Raw genomic sequence first — 25410 nt, forward strand, 5'->3', positions numbered from 1 at the left:
ATTCAACGCTGTGCTGTCTAATTGAATTTTTCCTTTTTGTTCTTTTTTTTGTTTATTTCTTTAATTTAGAAAAAAAATTTTGTAAATAGTTGTGTTGAGCATTTCTGCAAAAAAAAAAGATATCTATATTTATATACAAATAATATATTTTCTCATATAATTCTGTTAATATAAGCATAATATTTTCAAAAATATAAGTATATAAATTATACAGATGTACCTAGTAAAATAATTTATTAAAAGATGAAAATTTTTGGTTCCCATCACATATAATAATTCTTTAAGAGTTTCTTTCAATATTCCTCTAGCCAGTACTTTTTCTGAGGTAATATCATAATGTATGCATATATATTTCATCATATGGCAATATTTAATATTTTATACTTATGTATCTATTGTAGATATTTTATGCATACGGATGTATCTATTATATATTTAAAAGTTAAATACAAAAATTATAAATCACAGATTTATACACATAAAGTGAAGAATTAATTCTTATGAATTTAAATCTAATATTTTGAGTGTTTAACAATTAATACAATATTTATAAAACACATTATATACACATTATATTACACAAGCTGTGTCTTAGGTCTATATTTTTACTAATATTATACGAAAGCTAAAGCTATCTTTAACGCATGTATATTATATATATATATATATATATAAAATGAAATTATCATTTATAACAACTGTTGATTTTGTTATATATTTGGCGATCTCTACATATTTTTAATGCCCTCAATAATCATAAATTCTTAGCGATTATTTAGTTTCTTGGATTTCAAAAATTTAAAGAGGAACTTAAAAATGTTCATGTATATATGCATATGCATACATAGAAATACTTTATATCCGCTATATTAGGCATAGAAATATTTAAGAAAATTTAAGAAAAACTCATAATTTTTTGGGACATAAAAAATTCACAATACCATTCCATTATAAGTCAAGAATCAAATTCGGTAATGACATTTCAACAAAGCAGTAGTGACAAATTCTGTGCATGACCCATGCTACACACAAAATATCTAATATAATTTTTAGCAAAGGAATGAATTTTTCGAAATCAGTACTTCTTACCAAGAAATTTAGTTAACAGTGTTAATAATAAATTATCATTAAAAGCTATTATACTTAACCAATATTCTTTAGTCTAATTCACTTGCTGCGATAACTCTCTTGAAAATCATTAATATTTATTTCAATATTTTTCACTTAATTACCCTATTATTCGCTACACTTTTTTAGAGTTACGGCTTTTTGCAATAGATAATGTAATTGTATATTAACCGGCCAATTTTTATCACTTAAATGCATATAATTTTAAATCGGTATTTTAAAAGAAAAGCGCTATTTCAAAAAACTTTTAATAATTTTTCCCTTTCGATTTTCATTTCTTTAGGTTATACTGTGTCCCATATAAATTTTGAAGATCTATAAATATATAAGAAAAAAAAAACATAATAATAAAAAAAATGAGCAAAATTAAGATTGAACATAAAAGCAACTAACAGCCAATAATGAACACGGATAAGGAAATTGTCGTTTTGTTGAGCCACATGTATTTTCCGTGTTTCACTTATAGTTTCTCGTAATTTGGTTTTTTTTTTTATATCAGATTTAATTTTTGTTTATTTTATATTATTTTTATTTTCATTTTTTATTCGATTATTTTCGTTTTCTTTCAATGAATTTTTTTTTTTTTGGTTAATTGAAACCCATTAAAGTAATTTTATAGGCGTTAAAGTTGTACTTCAGTACATATTATTACTTGTATCGAAAACAAGTATAAAATTTATAGCTATACTTATTTAACTAAAGTTACATAGACATATATTTTATACATATGTATATAAGTAATGTAATTATGTATGTATATACTTATATACGGCTCGATGTGCAATGTGTTTTCATAGAAATATTATACGATTGAAGATTTTTTAGTACAATTTTAGTTTGTCGCATGGAATTTTATGTACTTTATGTATATCTAGTTATGTCTAGTTGCAAAATGTTAAAATGATCAAAAATATTTCTCTTAAAGAAAAAGAAAACAAAAAAATTATTATTTTTCTTTTAAAGAAATTACATATTTTTTTATTATATAAAGAAATGTTTTAATAAAATTCAACAAACTGAATAATTTGGAATAAATGTGAAATGCAACTACAATAAGATACAAATATATTTTTAACGGATCCAACTTATAGTTTTTGAAATACAACATATTTCTGCACTAACAACCTAAGTTTGGAACACATACTCATATAGCAGATTGTCTATTAGAACATTTTTCTTAATATCCACTTATAAAATATAATTTTGCATAAATTTAGGCGAAATCTTAACATCATTATCAAGTTTATAATAACACACAAAAATATTATTAATAGCCCTGATACCACAATATACTTATCCAATGTTGGAGCAAAATTAGATCGGTTTAAACTCCCAGTTAATTAGAGGGTGCAGTTTGACAAACAGACATTCGTAATGAGTATTTCATGTTCAAAAAAAAAATAAATTTTTATCTTTCCATGTTTCCCACTAAATATAACCTTAATTTTAATTATAACATGCTAGCTACATATAAGATTTTTTTTGGCATATATCCGGGGATACCAAAAATATTATCAAGATATTTACGATACCCTTCTTATTTTTCTATAAATTCAACAGTTAAAATTGAATCTTTGAACATTTCATTACTGTTTTTCAAAAAGCAAAAACCAAAAAAAAAACTAAGAAAAAGAAAACGTTTTTCCATATTACTTACCTCTAATATTATAAAATTGAGTATAGTATAAAAGTTAAATGCGCACATTTAATGGGCTAATAGCTAGCAATCAGTATATTTTTATAACATACGTTTACACATTTATATTATATTAATGTAGGTAATCACAATACTTAAAAGAATATATCTTGTATGTTATTTTAAAAAACACACTATTTATACGAAAATCACTTATTATTGGTATTCTTTTATAATAAATATATATATATATATATATACGTTATATACATATCATGTACATAATATGTAAGTGCATGTATACTTCCACAAATACTTCGTGTATGCATAGTTATAATATACGAGTATTAGCTTTTGTCAGCTATTACAAAGATATGATAGTTACAGCAGCATAATACTCTTAAGTGATTGTTTATAAATGTGTCATGATTTTATCGTGAATTTATTTGAAGATGACTGCTGTTAACTTTTGTTTTTTACATTTATAAATATATATATGTAAATGTTGATAAAAATATGTTTACATACATTCATATACATACATATTAACAATATTTATAGGCAGATAGAAAAATATAAATACACAGTTATACATACATATAAGTTTGTAAATTTTTATTTTTTATAATATTGTGAAGAAGTATTTGAGAAAACATAACATGTGTTAAAAAGTTTTTTTTATATTATTTATAAAAATTTTAGAATTAAATTTTTTATTAATTTTCATTTACATTTTGAATTGAAATAACATTTTACTTAAAATAAAATTTTGTCCTGTAGTCTGCCATTTTATAAATATGCATAAGAACATTTAGCATTTTTTTAAGTTAATAGTGTTACCCTACTTGTAGTGAAATTGTAATGTTGAATAATAATTTGAATTCAAGATTCGACTTACGGTTGAAATCAATTTAAATTTAAATAAAATTAATAAATTTATATAAATATGAACTGAATAATATTAAATATAAAATAAAAATTATTTTTGTATAACAATTTTAATAAATGTTTGAATTTTGGAATAATCATTGATATTGAAATAAACTTTATTCAAAAGACGTTATGGCCATTTAAAACATGAAGAGATTCTTATTATATGCTTAAGCTTAAATTTATTTTTTCCTAATTTTGCTGTTATTTTCCTTTATATTTCTAACACTTTAGTTGCTCGTTTTCAAATCTATTAAAGTTAATGATTTTTGACACACCTACATTATTAAATTTCATAGAACTAAAAAAAATTTTATAATTACAATTATAATCGTGAAAATTTTCTTCAATTATCTGGAACTCAATTTAAGCAAAAAAAAAAAATTGATTTTGTTTTGTGTTAAAATAAATTGCCGCTGACTCTACAATATTTGTAAAACTTTTGACATTTAACAAATTTTTAGAATTTATCTGAATTTTGTAAATATGACATCAATTATTTTTAATGAATTTTACTAACAATTTACTACATAAAAATGTTCTAAATTTTTTTTATGATTAATTATATTAGAAATTATGACAAAAAAAAAAAAATTAATATTATTTGAAGACAAATTGTAGCTCGATCATTTCTCATATTTTTTTATTTTTTTCTTCCAGGCTGTAAATCATTTTTTAAACGATCTGTTAGAAGAAATTTAACATATTCATGTCGGGGCAATAGAAGTTGTCCAATTGATCAGCATCATAGGAATCAATGTCAATATTGTCGATTAAGAAAGTGCCTGAAAATGGGTATGCGACGAGAAGGTAAGATTTTTTATAATTATTTGTCCAATTATTATTTTTTCTTGACAAAAAAAAATCAAATTTGTAAATTTCTAACAGTTGAATAATTCCAAAAAAAAAAAATACAAGTAAATTAAAATTTTTCTTATTTATATTTAATTTTGAATTCAAAATTACTATGGAGCATATAAGATGTGAATATTTCTACTGAAGTCCTTCATCTTATAATTTCTTTTAAGTATCTATTAAATTTCAAACGGCTGTTAATAAACGAATTTAACTTAAAATTGTTTTAAGAAACTCCTAAAAACGAATATGTCAACCAAATTTTTGGCATCCTCAATGAATTTCTAACATCTACATATCACATTTTATGCATTCCAGAGTTATAAAAAATTCGATTTAAAAAATGTGTGTATCTATCATATGTGCCATTATGATAACATTTAACAACTTTAACCTATGCGGTAACACATAGGGGAGCAAAACCAACGTTGACAAAACAGAAAGGGAAAATTGTACTTATTTATCATTAAAGTAAATATATGTATCGGTACATATTATATTATTACCATAAGCAGATAAAAATTTATTAGTTAAATATTTCCTAACGTATAAGTTTATATCCCAGCCTAAATTTGCTCTTATAAGTTCAAGCGTCATGTCAATAATGAAAACGGTTGTATATATTTTCTATGTTATACTTATTTATTTACTTATATAATTTTCTTGTTAAAATGACATTTATTTTTAGCATTTTAAATAGAAACGTGACATTATTTTGCGTATTTTAATTTACTTTTTCGTAACTTAAAACTTTCATTGAAATTTCACCACCCTTACAACAATATTTTTTTTTCAATTAAAAGAAAATATTCATACTCTTTTGTTATGTTTATTTAAATAAAATTTATAATGAAAATTTAATGGAAATATTATTTTTTTCTTATAAATATAATATTTTTGTTTTGATCCTTTTAAAATTGTATGCTAATTATTTTTAAGTATACTCGTACCTTATGTTGCGTTCGTCAATGAATTCACACAAAATGTATGTTATACATTGAAATGTGAAATTTGGTTGTAAGAGGTGTAACGTAAATTACAATATATGGTTCATCTTAAGAATACATACATTATACATTAATGCTTACGCATATTAATTAACTATTTTTCTTATCTTTTAAAACCGCAAGATTTTAATTGCCATTGTATACATGTGTTAGTTATACATATAACATTTGATTTGTTATATTGTATAATAATTTAAATGTATTATACCAAGTCGGTGTTTCATTTTTTATATAAATGTTGTATATAATTTTAAATATTATTTATTGGAACATTTATTTTAAACAAACTCTGACTAGAAAAAAATTGTTTTTTTTTAATTGTTTGATTTAAAAAGTGATATTATATAATTATTATATTGCATATTACTAGTATATATATTATAATATTATTGTTCGGTCTTTTTAAGTGATCCTTCTAAAAGCGCTAAAATTTTTCGCCTAGTCTGTTATAACTTCACTGTTACAAATCTAATTCATTTTCATTTTTTCGAATTTAAAATTATTTTAAATTAAGAAGGTCTTCGCATATTAAAATTGAATTCCTTTAAGTTTTTATTTTAATAATTTCAATATCGTAATTATATATCAATTTACAAAAAAAATGTTTCCATTATTATTCACACTATATATTGCGGTTTTGATGACATATAGAGCACTTACTAGAATATAAATTTTATTCATTAAAAATATTGCAAGGCCCTTAAGACTTTCTACCGTGAATATTATTTTCAAGGTTTACATTTACTCTTAGTTACAGATTCTTACAAACAAAAAATTACAAAAGGTTTATACGCTTATTCTTGTAGATCTATGTATGGTACACTTAAGGTATAAAATTTAACAAAAGAAAAACTATTAAATCTTTAAATAAACAAATAAAAAAAAAAAAAAAAAAAAATTAAAAATATACTGTTACCTTTATTAATTTGCATATGAAAGAAGACAAAATCATTATTTTCTTACTCTTCTACTACTATACCGTATAAATTAAAATTCAACGGAGATGTGAAAAGAAAAAAAAACAGCAAAAAAAAAATTTTAGATATCATGTAAGAAGTTTAAGAAATGTTCGAAATAAAGACGCTTATTTACATACAGATATTGAAAAATAAGAACAATCAAAATAGAAATTTTAAAAAAGGATATAAGAATTTTCTGAAAAAAAGTTTTTACTTGAATATTATAAAGGATAGAATCAGGAGAAAAAAAAAACAAACATATTATAAGAAAATTGTGAGATGCAATTATTATTGTTGGCATTATAATTTAACCTTATAAACATCTTATAGCATCAGGTATAGATTACCACAAATACCAGAATGGGATATATAAAAGAAAAAATGTTTTCTTTTCTAAAAAGATTTTGGTAAGGATTTTAAAAGGATCTTTAACTTTTAAAAACGAAATAATCGAGATATTGTATAAGAAGTAAAATAGAAAGAAGGGTTGAGAATCTTAAAATTGCAAATTACAATAAGGAGAAGATTTGAGATATAATTAAATTTACCATAAAAAGTATAAGATTCTTATAATTAATTTTTTTTTTATTTTCATATTATTCAACACATTATAATCGAACACACTCATCAAATAGATTTAAGTGATTATGTTGTCCATCGTTATTATTCAAGAAAAAAAAAGGATATTGATATAAAAAACATATATGATATAATTTTATCTTTCAATAGAAAGGCATAAGATATCAAAATATTTATAACATTGCTATATAAATAGACAAAAATTTATTTATTTTCGAGAATTAAGATCATAGATATCTTACTCAATTATTGATGTTTCAACGCTCTAATTAAAAATAGCATCTATGTATGTATGTACATGTAAATAAATATGCTCTTGATTAAATTACATTCAAAATTTTTTATAATTGTATTAAAAATATATTATTTTTGGTTGTAGCTTCCATTATTAAAAAAAGGATAATGAATTTTAATTCAATTAAAATTCAAGTTATGACATTATTTTCTATTTAATAGCAAGTGTTAATATATAGTCTCAAAGTTAGTAATATACAAAACTGATATTTGAAAACGCGACAATGAAAGTCTTGATAATTCTCGAAAAATAAAGTACTTTAAAAATAGTATAGGAATATTATCTTGAATTTTATATTAATTAAATTTAACTATCAAATTCAGTTTTATAACTTTTATTTTATAATTTAGACAACTCTTTGAAATTATCTGGTTTATTTCGAAATGTTTTGAGAATACCATATAGTCTATTGATAATTTAATACGAGTATACATACAGTTATAATTTTCACTTAATTTAACAATGTAAATATAATATTTTTGAAAGTATGCTTTATACACAAACAAAGTTCAACTATAAAACAATAACAATATATAGAAAGGTACCTTTAAGTTTAAAGAATCAAACAATTAAGCAGTAAATTTTCCAATTTTTTCTTTATTTCATATAATGTGCAATACCTGTTGCAGACTTCTTTGGAAAATTCTATACCAATATTTATAGCATATTTATATTATATGATAAGCAAAAAAGAAAAAATTATATACAATATAAAAGAATTATAATTTCAATGGTAATATTTCTTTTATTTTTTTAAAAATGCAAGTACAAAAGCAATAAAAGTTTAAAAAACTAAACAACCAAAAAAAAAACACAAAATTCGAGAAAAGGTATTGAAATCAATGGTTTTTAAGAGCATTTGTGTACCCTGGAGTGATTGTATGAAAAATTATTATTATTGTTGGTGAAAGAGTGGTAAATTGATCTGGTCGTTTTTTTTTTTTGTTATTTTAAAAAAATGTTTTTATTATTTTTTTCAATACAATTGAATTTTTAATATTGAATTTATGTTCAATAAAAATCTTCTTCATTTTTTAAATTTTTTTATTCTTTATTTTATTTTTCTTTAGTAAAATAAATGAAATAAAAAAAAATTATAGTTATCCCCGTCTACCACTTATTAGCTAATATAATTTTTTTCAACCATAAAAGATATTTGATCATATTACTTATTCGACTAAGAATTTTGAAAAAGTTTGGAACTTGTTCTTTTGCTTAATATTTAAAATAATTTCCAATTGTCTAAAATTTTCATATTTCACACCGTTGTTATTAATAATTCTATATAAGAATCTTATGTTGTAAATGGAAGTTCAGTTTTAATATTTCAATTTTTTTAGATTACATAAAAAAAAAAAAATTACAAAAATTACTGGCATATTTGGCATTGGTTTACCCAATGGGGGTTTTGTATTCTTAGGTTTTTATTTTGTGTTCTGATGACAAGCGGCTCAATATCAATAAATAATCCAATATACAATGAAATTATTTTTGAAGAATTGAATTTTTTATTATTTTCTTACTCATGTTTAGGTACCCATACAATATCTGGTAAATTTTTTTTGTATGCAATGATAAAACATACGTATTATTTAAGAATATGTACAATTCGAACACACGTTCAATTCGTATTGAAAACTCGATTCATTGATATACATAAATATTTTTTTTAAATTTTTTAAATTTTAAAAAACAGTATCTTCCACGAAAGAAATATTTTACTTTGCTCGATTCTGTTGAATTTGCGAACGAAAAATCCCCAAATAGTACATAACTGCTCTCAATAATTATTAACAAAATAAATCATTGCCACTTCACAACTTCGATTTTCAATTTTAATAATATTAAAGATCACTTTCTTTTTACTCTTATGAAACCGCTATTTTCTATTTACAATTAACCGGAGATGGGATATTCATTATAAAAATTACCACAGTGTTATGATCCTTTCATTATTTATCCTTTTTACTTTTTAATAACTTTAAAGGACATTATTGCAAACGACAATTTTTAAATACTTTTTTTAAGGGATTTAAATTATTAATTCAGGTATCAGATTTTATCTGGTTTGTTTATAGATTAAAATTATAAAAGATATAGATATAAAAAAAAGAAAAGTAATATTTCAAAAGAAATCCTTTTTTCTTTTCCTTTATTTGAACCAAACAACTAAAAAGTGTTAAAACGGTACATTACATAAAAGACAATCCTGATGATTGAATAATAAAATTATTTAACCAAAAAATTTCTTTTAAATTTGCAGATGTCAATTTGAAATGAAAAAAAAAAAAGACAAAATAAAAAAAAGTTATAATAAATGAGTAATAGACAGGATTTAACTATTAATATAATGAATCCTTTTTCGGCTTTAAAAACACAATTTTCTTTAAAACTTATACGTTAACAAATACATTTGCGTAATAAAAAGAAAAAGACAGCATTTTAATAAAACTATCTGTAGTATCATAGCCAAAAAAAAAGAACTTTACAAAACATATTTTGTAATTTATTTCATAATGGGTATGAAAAAGGATAAATGCGTATGAGAAAAACAAAATAAGGATTATTTTTTATAGTGGTCAGTACTGGTCAGTTAACCAGTCTTTTGGTCATCATATATAATATACATATATTTTGAAAGGGGTCATTTTTTAATTATTTGCTTACCTGAATTTTGATCTTTTTCCCAAGGATTTTAATTTTTTATAATATATTGCAATGATGTGTGTGCAGAAATCATTATTTAAAATTATATAAAAAAGAAAACACATATTTTTATAGGTATACAGATACATATTACTTGCATATATTATACAGTTGTTATGATTTACGATAACAAAAGGGTTAACAATTGATAATAAAAGGTGAAGAAGATGTGTTTTGGCAAGACTGGTCAACAATTTTTAGTTGTCTGTTTATCTTTTCCTTAATTTAATTTTTTTCCCCCATGTTTCAATCCATGGGAATATTGAATTTCTTGAAGAAAAGAAGTATTGTATAAAGAGTTAATTTATTAAAAAGGACCTAAAGGACTAAAGAATTTTTTATAACATTTTTTTTATGAAGAAAAATAAATAAAAGCTGGACATTAAAACCAGATATTGAACTGAAAAAACTTGAAAAAAAGCAATACAAAACAAGAAATATTTTGAAAATTATTTTATTATGTAAAACATAATTAATTTAGAATGACGTAAACAGATTTATTTTTCGACAGTTTCAAAAAATTTTTGAAACGAAAATTTCTCATGAAATTCCCTTTTATAACTATATTTCGCGATTTTAACTGAAAAACTAATAACTACCGAATAGCAGTATTTATGGAAATGTTTGTAGATCGGAACCCAAATCAACTCGTACAAATGATTCGGGTTAAAATTTCGCAATAAATATCACTGTCAGTCATTGGTTTATCTCTCAAAACAACTCTTAGACTAAAAGGTGATATCTGAGTCGTTTCTTAAAAAAATTTATTTTTTCTTAGCTTTTTAAGGTCACAATAAGTTTAATTTTCAAAATCATTCGAATTTTATACCTAACAATAAGCCACATGTTATTAATACATGTAATTAATAAAATGTATACCGCTATACATGTTATTAATACTACAATTAATTATAAAAACTACACAACTTTAATAAATACATGTATTTGAGTACATAAAGTCAATAATGTAATAGGTTTCCACTAACAATTTATTAGCATTAAAATTGTTTGTCAATTTAAAATTCGAAAACAAAAAAATTTTACTGAAGAAACTAGTTCACACGATAATAGTATATACAAAATAATTTTATACTGAAAATAAGTAAAAGTATACAAACTTTTTACCGACCGTATTGTGTATACAATAGGTAGGTTATGTGATGGCAAAAAATTTTACATATCGAGTTTTCGGTGGGAATGCACTTCTCCATAGTAGGGAAGTGTAAGTAAACTATTTTTAGCAACTAGTCGGTCTGTCGGTCTGTGTGTGCACGCGTGTATCTCAAGTTCTTCTGAACCGATTTTGATGAAATTTTATATGTAAATTTATTTCCACCATGGCATGGATTGATCAACTTTTTGTATATATCATTTTTGAACATTTTAAAGAAAATATTCAACCGATTTACTTGAAATTTCATATATAAGCTTCGCTCGACCGTTCGCGAAACCTCCTAAATTTTGGAAGATTTCATTGAAATTTAATATTTGAATTCTTCGTATTAAAACAATGAATATATAAATTTTTGGAAAGATCAGAGCTCGAAAACTGATCTGCTGGCCGATTTTACATTTTTCACCATATCTAAGGAACGAATTGATGGAATTTCTTGAAATTTGATATTTGAGTTCTGGTTGTTACCGAAACTAACTGGCGAGTATTTCAGGGAATCCGGGTAGCACAAAGCAAAATTCTACTAACAGCCAATTTTACATTTTTCTAGGTATGTTAACTATAAGCTTACTAATGTTCTAAAAATTGGAAAGAAGTATTTAACAGACATTTTTATAATATTCTGTAACATTTTCACTTAACTAGACAATACACATTGCGGTCGGTTATGTGCTGACCACATCGGATTTTTTGGATTCACACACATATCAATCCATACACAAACAACTGTTACTTTTTTTTAAAAATAAATTAATAAAAAAAAATATTTCTTAATTTTTGCAAAAATAAACTTTAACAATTACACTGACATTATGTCACCTTTTCTGTCATGAATTTGGCATTTGAAGTGACTTTCCTGTCAGAACGAAAAAACACTCGTTTACAGTGTTCTCAATGAATAAAAAATTCGAATAATTTGAATTTTTTGGTTGAATGTCGGGCATATTCAAATATTTGTATGTATATACCAATATTTTTTTATTCTGCCTGCCAATCTACATATATTTTTTCAATTCCATTACATATGTGATTAATCATTTTGCAAAAACTGTGCACACTACTAAAATAAATTTTTTTTTTAAATTTTATCAGCACTTTCGATAAAATTTGTATGTACACTAGCCAAAAATTAAATTATAATCTAATTTACTATAAAAAAGAAATAAAAATCGACATGTTGTGTACATAAATACACAAAATATTATTTAGAGAATTCAAAATAATAATTTAATTATTTACTTCTTTTTAAAGAAAAACTTACAGTTTTTGGCGTTTCTCTATTATTTTACATGGGACCCTTTACTTTTTCTTCATATGATTTCCTAAATTTCATATTTATATACTTTAATATTTATATGCTGAAAATTTGTTATACAATTTTAAAATGTGTTAAAACGGAAGCAAAAACATGGAAATAAATCAATTCATACTAATCATGCTTTAGTTATAACCCTTAACATTAATTTGCATATTACTTAATTATTACCACTTAATCACGATATTTAATTTTTTTTGCTCCTTCAATTTACACGGCTTATTTTCTTAAAATTATTTCTTCCGGCTTACCTCATAACTCTTTCTATCCTAATCCTTCCTTCATTAATACGTAACATCACACTCACACACTAAATACATACATATGTATATGGTGTCGGAAAATATCTCATAAATTATCCGTTTTGCTACGAATTATTTCTTATGTCAGTAAAACATAAAACAAAAAAAAAATAATAAAATCCGGAAATAAAATTTTAACAGCAAAGAAAAAACAAAGAAAATTTCAACTTAAAAATAGAGAAAAAATAATTTTTTAATCCAACAATAGCCATAAAATAATTATGGATGCTTTGGCACGCGCCCTAAATGTTTTATTGTTTTTTTTTCATTTTGTTTTTATATTTTACTCCGAACACAATGTAAAAAGAGCAAATTTAACACAAACACACACTTAAAAATTTATTTTAGCATAAAATAAATTTAAGAGGTTAAACACAGCATCACATCTCAGCTTGAGCGGATCAAACAGTTTAGGAGTTGAGAGCGCTAAAAAAAAAATAAAAAAAAGGAAAAAATTTACAAAGTAAAACAAAATTAAAATTGAAAAGAAAGACAAAAAACAAAAAAAAATATCTTAAGATAAATTATTTTATTATACCAACTCTTCAGAACTCAAATTCGACTCTTCAGATGTGCTGGTTCATTTGTGTCGTGACCTTTTTTTAAAAATTTTTTTTTCAATAATGTTCTTGCCGTTTTTCTTGTTTTTTTTCTCATTTATTACTACTTTTTTTATATTCCCCTTTTCATTTTCTGTTATGAGCATTTATTTTATATAATACCCACTTACACATAATTTTATATCTCAAACGCTTGGTTTATTATACACACAATATTAATAAATTTTGATATTAATTTAAAACTCGAATATAGGTGAAAACATATTAGAACTCTTAATCACGTAAAAAACATGTTCGCACCCTAAAAAAAGGGGTTTTTAGATCATTTTTCTGTTTTCTATTACGAGTAAGTCATAGAATTTAAGAACATTCTAATTTAGATGTTTCAGTTTTTTTCAATTTCTGTTATTAAAACTAAAAAAATGGTACCTAATGTTATTTAAATATAAAAAGTTCAACAATTATAGGTAACGAACATTATATAAAATTATTGAATATGTATAGATCCTGTATAATATACAGTTAATATTATTAGAAAAATATTTAATGAGAATTCTATATTTTCATATACTACATACGGGAATGTTAAACTGATAAAAATTTTTGTTTTAATATTTCTTAACAAGTGTAACAAGCACAAATTTACATGTAAACTACTTCAAAACTAATTTTATATTTAACATTATTTAAAATAATGGTTTATATTTGATTCAAAATAATATGCAATCAAACTTATTAAATTGATTATTATTGCTTACATATATATCATAGCGCTACAATTAGCTTAGGTCTTAATTGAATTGTTATGCAAATATATAAAAACAACTAACAAAACTGGTTAGACGCACGTGAAGTAATTAATCCTATATTTACATAAATATGTGGATACTTTAGCTTAAATCACTATAATTATTTTAATTAATTGCTTTCACATATTTAAAAACAAAAGGGTAACTAATTTGCAGTTTGCTAATATTTTTAATTTTTGTGTAAAATTCTCTACTTAAGTAATATGCCTTGACTATTAACTCGGATATAGAATTCGTGATTTATTTTTTCTAATTAAAACCTGATAAAACATAAAATTTGTGAGAAAGAAAGCATTTTGTAGATATTTTTATGTTATACAAAGCATTTTTTACGTTATATCCCTATTGCAGAATCATTTGATGATCAAAAATTATCATTTTCGAATTTCCAATTAAACAAAAACCAGATTGAAAAACACTAGTAATTTCAATCAAATTAACTTATTTAAAGAGATTAATGAGTCGGTAAAATATTTTTTATTTATTGATATTAAAGTTTGAAAAAATAACACAAAAGTTCCTTGATAAAACCAATATTTTTATAATTAATTAACGCGGCAAAAATAAGTAAAATATAAAGCAAATTAATAATATAAGTACAATTTCGTAACAAACTTTTATTGAAATATTTTACACTCAATTTATTATAAATATTTTAGATCAATAAAAATTATAATTGAATTGTTATTATTAAATAATGATTTCATAGGAACTTGTTGGGAACTATAAATTTTAATTACTTACTAATTTTATAGTTTTTAAGCACAATTCATACATTTTTATGAAATAAATAAAATATATTTGTACTTGAATGAGTAAAATTTTAAGAATTATCTAGAAACATTAACTTTAATATTTTTAAACTGTTAGATCTAATGACCTGGATTAAAAGCGTGAATATAATTCTTCCAGAAATACCAAATACAGATAACTATTAAGCTAAAAATAAATAGAAAAATATCAAAAGGAAATAAAAATATTTTCAAATAAGTCAAAATTGAATTGATTGACAAATGACTTCAAAATTCGTAATGATCAATGATTTATTCATTTCAATTTAAAGTTCAAAAATTATAAGCGTTTAGAAATTATAAGCAATATTAAAGTACAGTATAAATGTAAGTTAAATTATTTTCTTAATTCACATTTGATTTGTGTTTAATTTTCGAACTTATTTTTTGTAAAGGGTTCTTGCAAATCAATTCAATATTTTTAAGGATTTTAAAATGTGAAAAACTTTGTGTCTTTAGATATAAATATTACAGTTCTGAATAACTAACAAAAAAAAAAATGTTTTCATACATACACTATAATTTATTAGAAAATTGTTTGCGAAATAACAAATAAATAATTCGCCGTACTAAATAATTGGAGTTATTTTAAGAAAATGCTTAAGTGATATAAAAATTTACTGTAAAAATTTTCAAAATTAATTTAATTATAGACCGAAGTCAGTACTAATTGGTTTGTGTCTATAATAATAACATCTGAATTTTTACGATAAAATAGCTATCGCTTAGTAATTCACTCCCCAAAATAACCCAGAATAATCTCCTGTACTATTTCACTACAAAAGGCAAACGTTTTTCGAAATTTTCTCATAATAAATATTACCTTAAATTTAAGCATAAACCTTTAGTTTTCGGCCAAGTTGTCTCTTTAATAAAATAAATAATTTCTCTACAAATTGATCTTGAAAATACCATCCAAATTTAATGCGTACTTCCTTATCGAAAGAAATGATCGTAAATAATACTTTTAATTAACTTATTCGGGGTGACATATTTCGGCGAATTACACTGCATTTTAATCAAATACATATAAGCAAACTAAACGACTTATGTATTAACAAAATGTATTATATTTATTTCAAAAAAGGTTTGAATCATTATAATATGATATTAAGTAATATGATTACAATACATAAATATATTTTTCGAGGTCCCTTACTGTTTATATATAAGGGAGCTCAGCATAAAATTAATAGCACAACTATTTAATGCACATATGTATACATACATATGTACAGTTAAACGCTAGCACTATAATACTCAATAGTTTATGCTTTTAAAGTACTGCAATAATCAATCATGTCATTTATTTACGTCAAGTTTTGTTATTACATTTGCAGTTTGTTCTGATAAAAAGAAAAATTTAATAAATATTCTGAAATCTAAGCGAATTTGTATTTGATTAACTTATCAATCAAATTATTTTTCTGATTTGTCCTAGTTAATAACAATTATTTTTTCTGTTTTATAATTTGACTTGTACGTGTGTAATTTAAGAATGTTTGATTATTACATTTAATTTAATTTAAAATTTAATTTAGAGCAATACGAAATTTGCCATAAACTCTAAGTTTTTTAATTTTCTTTTTTCTTTTCAGCTGTTCAGCGTGGACGTGTACCACCAACACAAACTGGTTTAATGCACGGTCAATATCAATTAGCAAATGGTGATCCAATGAGTTTTAATGGTCATTCATATTTAAGTTCCTATATATCATTATTATTAAGAGCTGAACCATATCCAACATCACGTTATGGTCAATGTATGCAACCAAATAATATAATGGGTATTGATAATATATGTGAATTAGCGGCTAGGTTATTATTTTCGGCAGTCGAATGGGCAAAAAATATACCATTTTTTCCAGAATTACAAGTAACCGATCAAGTAGCGCTATTACGTTTAGTATGGTCAGAATTATTTGTATTAAATGCATCACAATGTTCAATGCCATTACATGTAGCACCATTATTAGCTGCAGCTGGTTTACATGCATCACCAATGGCTGCCGATCGTGTTGTAGCATTTATGGATCATATTAGAATATTTCAAGAACAAGTTGAAAAATTAAAAGCATTACATGTTGATTCAGCTGAATATTCATGTTTAAAAGCAATTGTTTTATTTACAACCGGTAAGCTATTGGATATTCTTTATAAGAATGTTCCAGCTTTACTAACAAAAATTGTTATAAAAATTAAACAAAATTTTGATAATTGCACAACATTATTATTAACAAATAACAATGATAGCACATTAAATAACAATAATAATAATAACAATAGCTCTGGTGAAAGTTTAAATAATAGTGATAGTTTAAATTTTAATGATGAATTAATGCACATTATAAAAACACATTTAGATGAACAATACTCAGACATTTTACCATCAACAACCACAAATGTTGATGGTGATGTTAATATTACATCCACATTAGATAGCTCACAAACACAAACACAAACAGATAAAGTATCATTACATAGTTCAAAAGCAATCAAAAATTCTTTAGCAACTATCAAAAATGAAATAGAATCATCATTAACAGTTTCAAGTAATGTGAGAAATGAAAATAAAAACAATTCACGTTCTACTAAAAGTTCCCAAAATACAAATAGTGAAAATATTTCTACATCAACGAATAATACTGATGTTGAAATCCCACCTAATTCAGGAAATAATAGTAGTATTAGTGGTAATATTAGTAATATTATTGATCCAATATCAAATTTTGTTACAGCTTTTAATCCAATTACATCAGCTTCTCCTTCATCTAATACTGCAAATAATTATGGTGGTGCTACTTTGGGTTTTAATATTTGTGGCGGAAATTCTTATAATAATCTTAATAATAGTCACAATAATTCAATTGGTGGCAATGGTATAAGTAGTTGTAATAATAATGTAACGGCTGTTAATGCTGCTACTGTTGCTGTTAATGCAGCTGTTGCATTACATAATTTACATTACAGTAGTAATAATAGTATTAATAATTCTAGTAATAATACATCATCAGCATTTAGCAATAATTTTAATTTTAATCCAAATTTAAATAGTTCTAATCATATAAATTTAGGTAATTCTTTATGTAATAACACCAACAACAGTACAACGACATTAAATACATCTGGTTCACCGTTAAGTTCAAATCCAAGTACAGGTAGTATAGGAACATATAATTCACCAACATCGATGTTTGGTTATCATCAAACGCCACCACGTTCTTCGGCATTTAGCTCAGCATTCGATCATATGTTCCATCATAGTACACCATTTGTTAGTCATGCAGCTGCAGCGGCTGCTGCTGCCGCTGCTGCTGCAGCTAATAATAGTAATACGTTTAGTAGTTCTAGTTACCGATATTCGCCGTATCATTTCGGCAGTAGATGGCAATTGTAAAAAATTTTGTCTATTACTTTTATATTTTTTATACTTTATTCTACTAAATGGTAGAACTATTTATCGTACTCTGGATTTCTGTAATAACTTGTACTTAAGGCAATATATAGAATATTTCTTCAAGTTTGTAGGAAGTTGTTTAGTTCTTATTGAGATTCGACTTTACACAAATTAGTATAACATAATATTGTGAATGTAGGTTAGTATTGAACTCGATTGTGAAATCTGTATAAATGTAAAATTTAGAAATATTTATTCAGGAAACGTTAAGTTAAAATTCAGTTAATTTTTGTTTTGTAAATTAATTTGTAAAAAACCTTAGTTTACTTCTTATTTATTGTATTTAATTATTTCAACAAAAAGTTCAGTGGTATAAGAGAGACAGGAAGAAGTACCAAACTTTGTTTTAAAAATTATGTTAATTTTTCTAACAAAAATAATTCTAGGTCTTCTACTGCTCTCTTATACCATTCAATTTTTTGATTTACATATATCTTTAGTTTAATTTAGTTCAATTTAATTTAATTTAATTTCTTAAATATTCTTTTATTATTAGTTTTATTTTCATTTTAAATATTTATATTATTTTTAATTTAGTTGGTATTTTAGTGTATAGCGTTGAATTTTATTTATGTTATACTGTTTCTTTACATTTTAATTTATTTAAATTATATTTTTTTAATTTTTTTAATATTTTACAAAATTTCAACTTTCGTTTTAAAATAAATACAATCACATGGCAATCTCACTAATTACTTGGGTTTTAATTGTTTTTAATCAAATGAATTTTAAAAAAGAAATTCAAATTTTGAGTCATATATGTACGTTAGATCTAAGGGTTATAAATATACTTATAAGCTACACTCAGCTTGGAGAGCCGCCGCAATTGTAAATTTTTCTCCACAATTGAAAATTTTATGCTTTGCAGAACAGTTCTTTAGGATGTCATTATGAAAATGTTCCGTGTTCTTCTGGGACATTATCGTAAATGGAATTTGCGTGACCTAAGAATCTTGCAGAGAATGCAGGTATTGTGTACCTCGAAAAGGTATTGAAGAAACCTGCAAAATATAAATTTTGTCCGCTTTGCTAGGTGGAAAGTCCGTTTTACTAGGTGCTTGATGGAAAGAAACAACTCTGTAGGGGACTTATTTATTAGAACTTGTATTATTTTATAAGTTGGGCAATTGCAGAGTATGCTTTACATATTGATGTTTTTAGTGGCTCGACCAATATTTTCCTAGTTTTTTAATGGTGCAAATTGCATTGCAATCACTTCTCTTTGCTTTAGGAATTAAATACATATTATAAAACACTTTGTCTTAAACGCTTATTGTTATCAAATTATATATATGTTTATAATTGCACTGCAGTAAAAGCTTTTAAAATTAATCAAATTAAAAATTAATAAAATTGCATAAATTATATGTTATTAATAATATTTTAAAATATACAAAGTAGTCACATATGCACGTGCTTAAAAATACGTGAGCATATTAAAAATATTGAGTTACGCTTATCAAATCTAACGCCATAATAACTTTTGTGTATAAAAATTATTTTACTTTATTGTAATATTGAATTGGCCAATTTTAATTATAATTTTCAGTTACATTTGCTTTGCTTTGAATCTATTTTCTAAAGATTGCTTGCTTTTTAAGAAATCGCATTTTTACTACTGAACCGCTATCGTATTATCTTGTTACAACTCGCCTTTATATTAGAACGCTTAATTTGCACATTCTAACCTCGAGTAGTGTAAATCTATAATTTAAATGATTAGAAATTATATTCGCTAGGTTTTAAAAACAATGTGATGTAGAATTTTATTTTTAGGCACATTAATTTTTTATATGCTTTGGCTTATGCAATACTATATATATAATATGCTTTTGCTTACAATGCGAACAAATAGCATTCCCGTATTAAATGTGTTAATATGTTTTAAGGTTTAAGGTTTGTCAAAAAAAAATTACAATATTCTTAGAGCTAGATCATAAAACGCTTACTTTTTAATTTTATAGGGAAAATTACGCTTTTATAAAATAAGAAATTAAACGCTTCTGTTTTTTATTTTTTTTATTTTTTACATCATATACACATGTAGAAATTAATTTTCAATGAAGAGTCTAATGTGCTTTTGCTGAATTCCTAACTAGTATTTAAAAAACAAAAAGAAAAATCTATTAAATTTTTTAGATAAGAGAATTTTTATACTTGTGCTGTACCATTATAAATACTTACAATGTATTGAAAATATTATTTTTTTGATTCTGCTTCAATTTCTGTTATGGGAAAGTTTATGTTTTTCCGCTTAGTTCTAAATTTCTTGTGCTAACTTGGCTGACAATTTTTCTTTTGGCTTTTGCTTTAATTATCAATTTTGGCTTTTGCTTTAACTTATGCAATATCAGCTTTTAGTTTCTATTAAACGCTGCTGCTTCTAATTTACATAATAATTTCCAATTTAATGTAATAAAAAATTATACTGGAGCTGTATTGTAAAAATAAATGTTCTTTCAAATTAATTTAAAACCAAAATTTTTTTAAATTTTTGTTTAACCCAAAAAACATTTTAAAAATTTTTTTAGTAAAACGATTATTCTTTCAAATGATTTCGAATGCAATAATAATATAATTTTCTCAAATAATCATTCAAATTCATTCCTCTTAACTATATTATGCAAATTGCTAAAATATAATATTTAAATAATTTTTAACTTGAATTGCTACTTTCAATTTATAATTTGGTTTTTGATTTCAGTTTAATATTCAAATTAAATACATAAATATTTATCATATTTAAATATTCAATTTGATTTTGATTTGAGTACGAGTACAGTAAACAAAACGCTTATATGTATTATAATATTAAGCTGTATTAAAAATGCTTATTATAGTATAAAGATATTGGGAGAAGTGCATTCATATATTAAAGTGTATTAAAGTGTTTGTAGTTTAGTTTGCATATAATAAAATCTATCGGTATATTATTTTAAATTTTTAAACTCTTCTTACTGCATAGATACAGTACATAACCTATTTTAGTAAGTTGGAAATAAATGATTGTAATTTTGCTATAAATTTAAATTTAAATAGCAAGCTTTTTATTTGAAAACTAACAAAATCCGGAATATTCTCAAAAAATTATAAATTTATGCTTATCCAATAAATAGATTTAATTAAGCTAAAATTTCGCTTAAATTTTTTTTAAATCGAAATTCCAAAAATCAAAAAGAAGTTTTAGGTTTAGGTTTTATGATGACATAACACGCTCTAAATCTGTCATTATGACCCTAACAAAGAATAGAATGTTTTTGTTGAAATTCTAGGAAAATTTTATTGTATTATAAATTTTTTTAATGAATATAAAGTAATAGCAAAGTAACATGAACAAAATACTCTAAAATATTATAAAATAACAATGTACATACATACGTTATATAATTATATAAAAACTTATAAAGACCTGCAATAATTTGTTAAATAAAATTAATTAAAGTTTTAATTTAATTAAATATTAGATGTCACCTAATTTTTTAAGACTTGCAAGAAAATTACAAATTGGTATAATAATAATTTTTTTCTTTTACATTGAAAAATCGTGTATTACCAACATTACCTACTTTTATTAATTTTAATTTAGCTATATATACATATATTGCAATTTGTTGCAATATAGCTTCCTAACATATAATAGCACTGTTACATATTGTTACATATGAATTTTAGCTACTGAAATTATATGTTAGTTATAGGTACTTTCAGTATCATTTTTAGCACTTTTCCAAAAAATTTTTTGAAAAAAGTGCTTATTAGTTTCACTCTGTCCGTCCGTCCGTCCGTCCGTCCGTCCGTCCGTGGACACTTTTTTTGTTTACAAAACTTCTACACCCTTGAAGATAGGAAGCTGAAATTTTATATGTACATAGATCTTTACTAGAAACTTACTTCCGTAGAACAAAATTTTTACCTATCTCCCCCCCTCTAGAAGTTATACCCCCCCAAAGCACTAAAAACGGCCTATTTTAACTATTTGTTGCAATGAAACCATAAGCATTTTTGAAATTTTGCAAACGCAGAAAGGCAGTAGCTTGCTTCCCCTACCGCGGTATACTATAGTTAAACTTTAGAAAAACAAAATGGCCGTTCAAATTTACCGTTATCTAAAGTCCTTTTTTTCCAAATTTTTGATGTCGTTTTTCTTCTAGACCCCAGCCTGTACAAGCTTGAAATTTTAGGGGCTTTTAGACATTAACAAGTAGTTCATTTTGTTAGAAGAAAATTTTTTTCCATCTCCACCCCCTCTCAAGTTATCACCTCTTGAAATTCGTAAAATTTGAATTTTTGACACCTTATATTTCCGAAACCGCAAGCTTTTCCAAATTTCTATAAACGCAAAAAGCTAACGGTAAATTCCATGAAATTAAAAAATATAATTATTTTTCTTAACTCACACAATTAACCCTTAAAATCGAGCATTATGTTAACCCCTTTTTATATTAATTTTTGCTTTATTTCAAAGACTGCATAAATCGTTCATCCTAAATATATGCAATCCTAGAAAGAGTTTTGTATATGAATGAAAATAATTTTAATAGTGTGATAGGTATACATAGACTGTATTTAAAAGCAGAATTTTCACTTGTTGAAGGGAAAAGTGCTACAATACAAACCATTGGTTTGACCCAACTTTATTTAATATTGTTTTAATATGTGATATGTATTAAAACACGATAAATTACAATGACAAAATTCAAAAACAAAAAAAAAAAATTAAACAAGGTAGAAAAAAATAAAGGATCGGCATTCCAAAAATAAATTGACAAGTTTGCCTGATAGGTACTTATAATCTATGAAAACCTAAAATAAAATCAATTTAACTATAAAAATTCGTTGCATAGCACATTATAAAGTGTGTTTAAGAAAATATGACGTAGGTGAATTATTTTTTTTATTATTTTGTATACGTACATAATATTTATGTACTTATAAAAGCATTTATAATATAAGCTATTGTTAATTTTCCATCACCGCAACAATACCACCACTATTTACTCTCGCCTTCTCCAAATCTTTTAGCTCTTTAGACAAGGTATAGACAGGAAAAATAGTTAATTTTATTTTTCTTCCACTTTTGTTTTTATATACATATACATATATGTATGTACTTTATATAAATTAACAACATACTTGGCATATAAATAGTATTCCAACATTACCAACATTATAATAATAGTTAAACGATAATAGTTACAAAAACATATAGTTTCAAATTACTTGCATAAAGTTATTATATACATACATATGTGCAAGTATATTAATATTGTAGGTGAATATTTAACTAGGGAAATAAAAATATCTATAAAATAAAAATGATTTTTTCTTTTGCTATTTTTCAATTATTTTGATTACCTATAGAATTACTATAATTTGAATGGTTTATAAGAAAAAGATCAGGTACAATAACAGTTAAATTTTGCATATATGTACATGTATGTATACAATATTATTAATATATTTCTCCAAGTTTTATATTTTATGAATGATTATGAAGATAGGTGATTTTGAGTATACCATACGATTCTATTGAAATTGAATAAATATTACTAAATTGTCACTATATAAGAAAATAAATTGAGATGAAAATTATGTTAATTGAATTATCGTGATTTTTAGTTAAATTTAATTGAAAATAATATTTTAAAATTTAATTATGATAATTTATATCTATCTAATGATCAATTTAGAAATAAAATGGAAATAAACTTTAATAATTATAACTTAATTTTGAATTTAATAAACTGATCTATTTGGAAAATTGAATGTGATTAAATCTGTTGCACTTAAAAAAGCAGGGCTTTAAATAATGGCTATATCAACCATTTTGAATTTAAAAGTAGAAGGCTTTCTATATGATATTTTCTATTAGAGTATTACAAAAATATTAATTTTATGTTTAAAAAATTGCAAAAACGTCATGCAGGTTTAATGTTTAAGCATAAGTTTCTTAACCACAATAAAATTTCAAATTTATAAACGTTTTCTTATAAATTTTGTTAGTAGGAGAATTTTCAATCAAAATTCAATTCAAAATTCACATTTTTTAGATTATTAAGCACGGAAATATGTTTCTTATGAGTAAAAATTTTGAAGTCAAACTATACTCTTAAGTTTCATGGATTTTAATTTAATCGTGTTTTCTTCAATTAAATAACATTCATGTATCTATGATTGCAAAGTAATAAAATAAATAAAAAATTTCCAAATGATTTCCTTAAAATTCTTGAAGAAATGATAAATTCAAATTTATTGAAATTGTATCATATGTGCATGTTAATTAATTTATTTTATATTATAAGAAAAATCTTTATGAAGACACAATTTTCAATGATTCCCAACTTAATTCAAATTCAATTTAAATTTCATTTTACACTAAAGTTTGTGAATGATAAAGGAATTAAAATTGAAATCAGAAAATGTAAATTTTTCGTGTCTTAATGATCTCAGTTATATAGGATTTTGAAGATTATTTTTACTAGGATTGTAATCTTTTACATTATCAACGGTAATTAACAACTGATTATGCAAAATAGTATAAATGTATACTTTTCTTTTAATTTTTCTTGGATTCCGTTTTGTTTTTCCTTTTTCTTTCATCGCAACATAACCTCAATAAAATTTTGTGAATAAAAAACCACATCTTAAAAATAAAACAAAAATTGCCATTGTTTCAATATGTTGTCTCTTCCGCTAATGCAAAAAATTTTCTTTTGTGTTTTTTCTTAATGTTTTAAAAAAAAAAAAAAAATTTTTTTTATTTTTCTTCCAAAACTATTTTTAATGCCTTCAAAGTCACGATTTTTCTTTAATTCGTTTTTTTTCTACTTATCAATTTTATTTTATATAAACATGGAATTGTGTTACCAGATTAATTTCAAATATGTGCTGATTTAGCTTAAATAAA

The 25410-nt window shown here is 23.6% G+C and overlaps 1 protein-coding gene across 1 annotated transcript in view; it reads left to right on the top strand.

Annotated features, from left to right (window-relative positions):
• Positions 1-25410, top strand: part of LOC129610588 (steroid receptor seven-up, isoforms B/C) — a 77553-nt gene that overhangs the window by 45536 nt on the left and 6607 nt on the right. Inside the window, exons 2-3 of the mRNA XM_055523194.1 lie at positions 4355-4504; positions 16645-17181. Of these exons, the coding sequence (XP_055379169.1) occupies positions 4355-4504; positions 16645-17181 (687 nt within the window). The remainder of the gene's footprint in view (positions 1-4354; positions 4505-16644; positions 17182-25410) is intronic.

The sequence above is a fragment of the Condylostylus longicornis genome, unplaced genomic scaffold (genome assembly GCF_029603195.1).
Source record: "Condylostylus longicornis isolate FDR11 unplaced genomic scaffold, ASM2960319v2 ptg000045l, whole genome shotgun sequence".
Lineage (NCBI taxonomy): Eukaryota > Metazoa > Arthropoda > Insecta > Diptera > Dolichopodidae > Condylostylus > Condylostylus longicornis.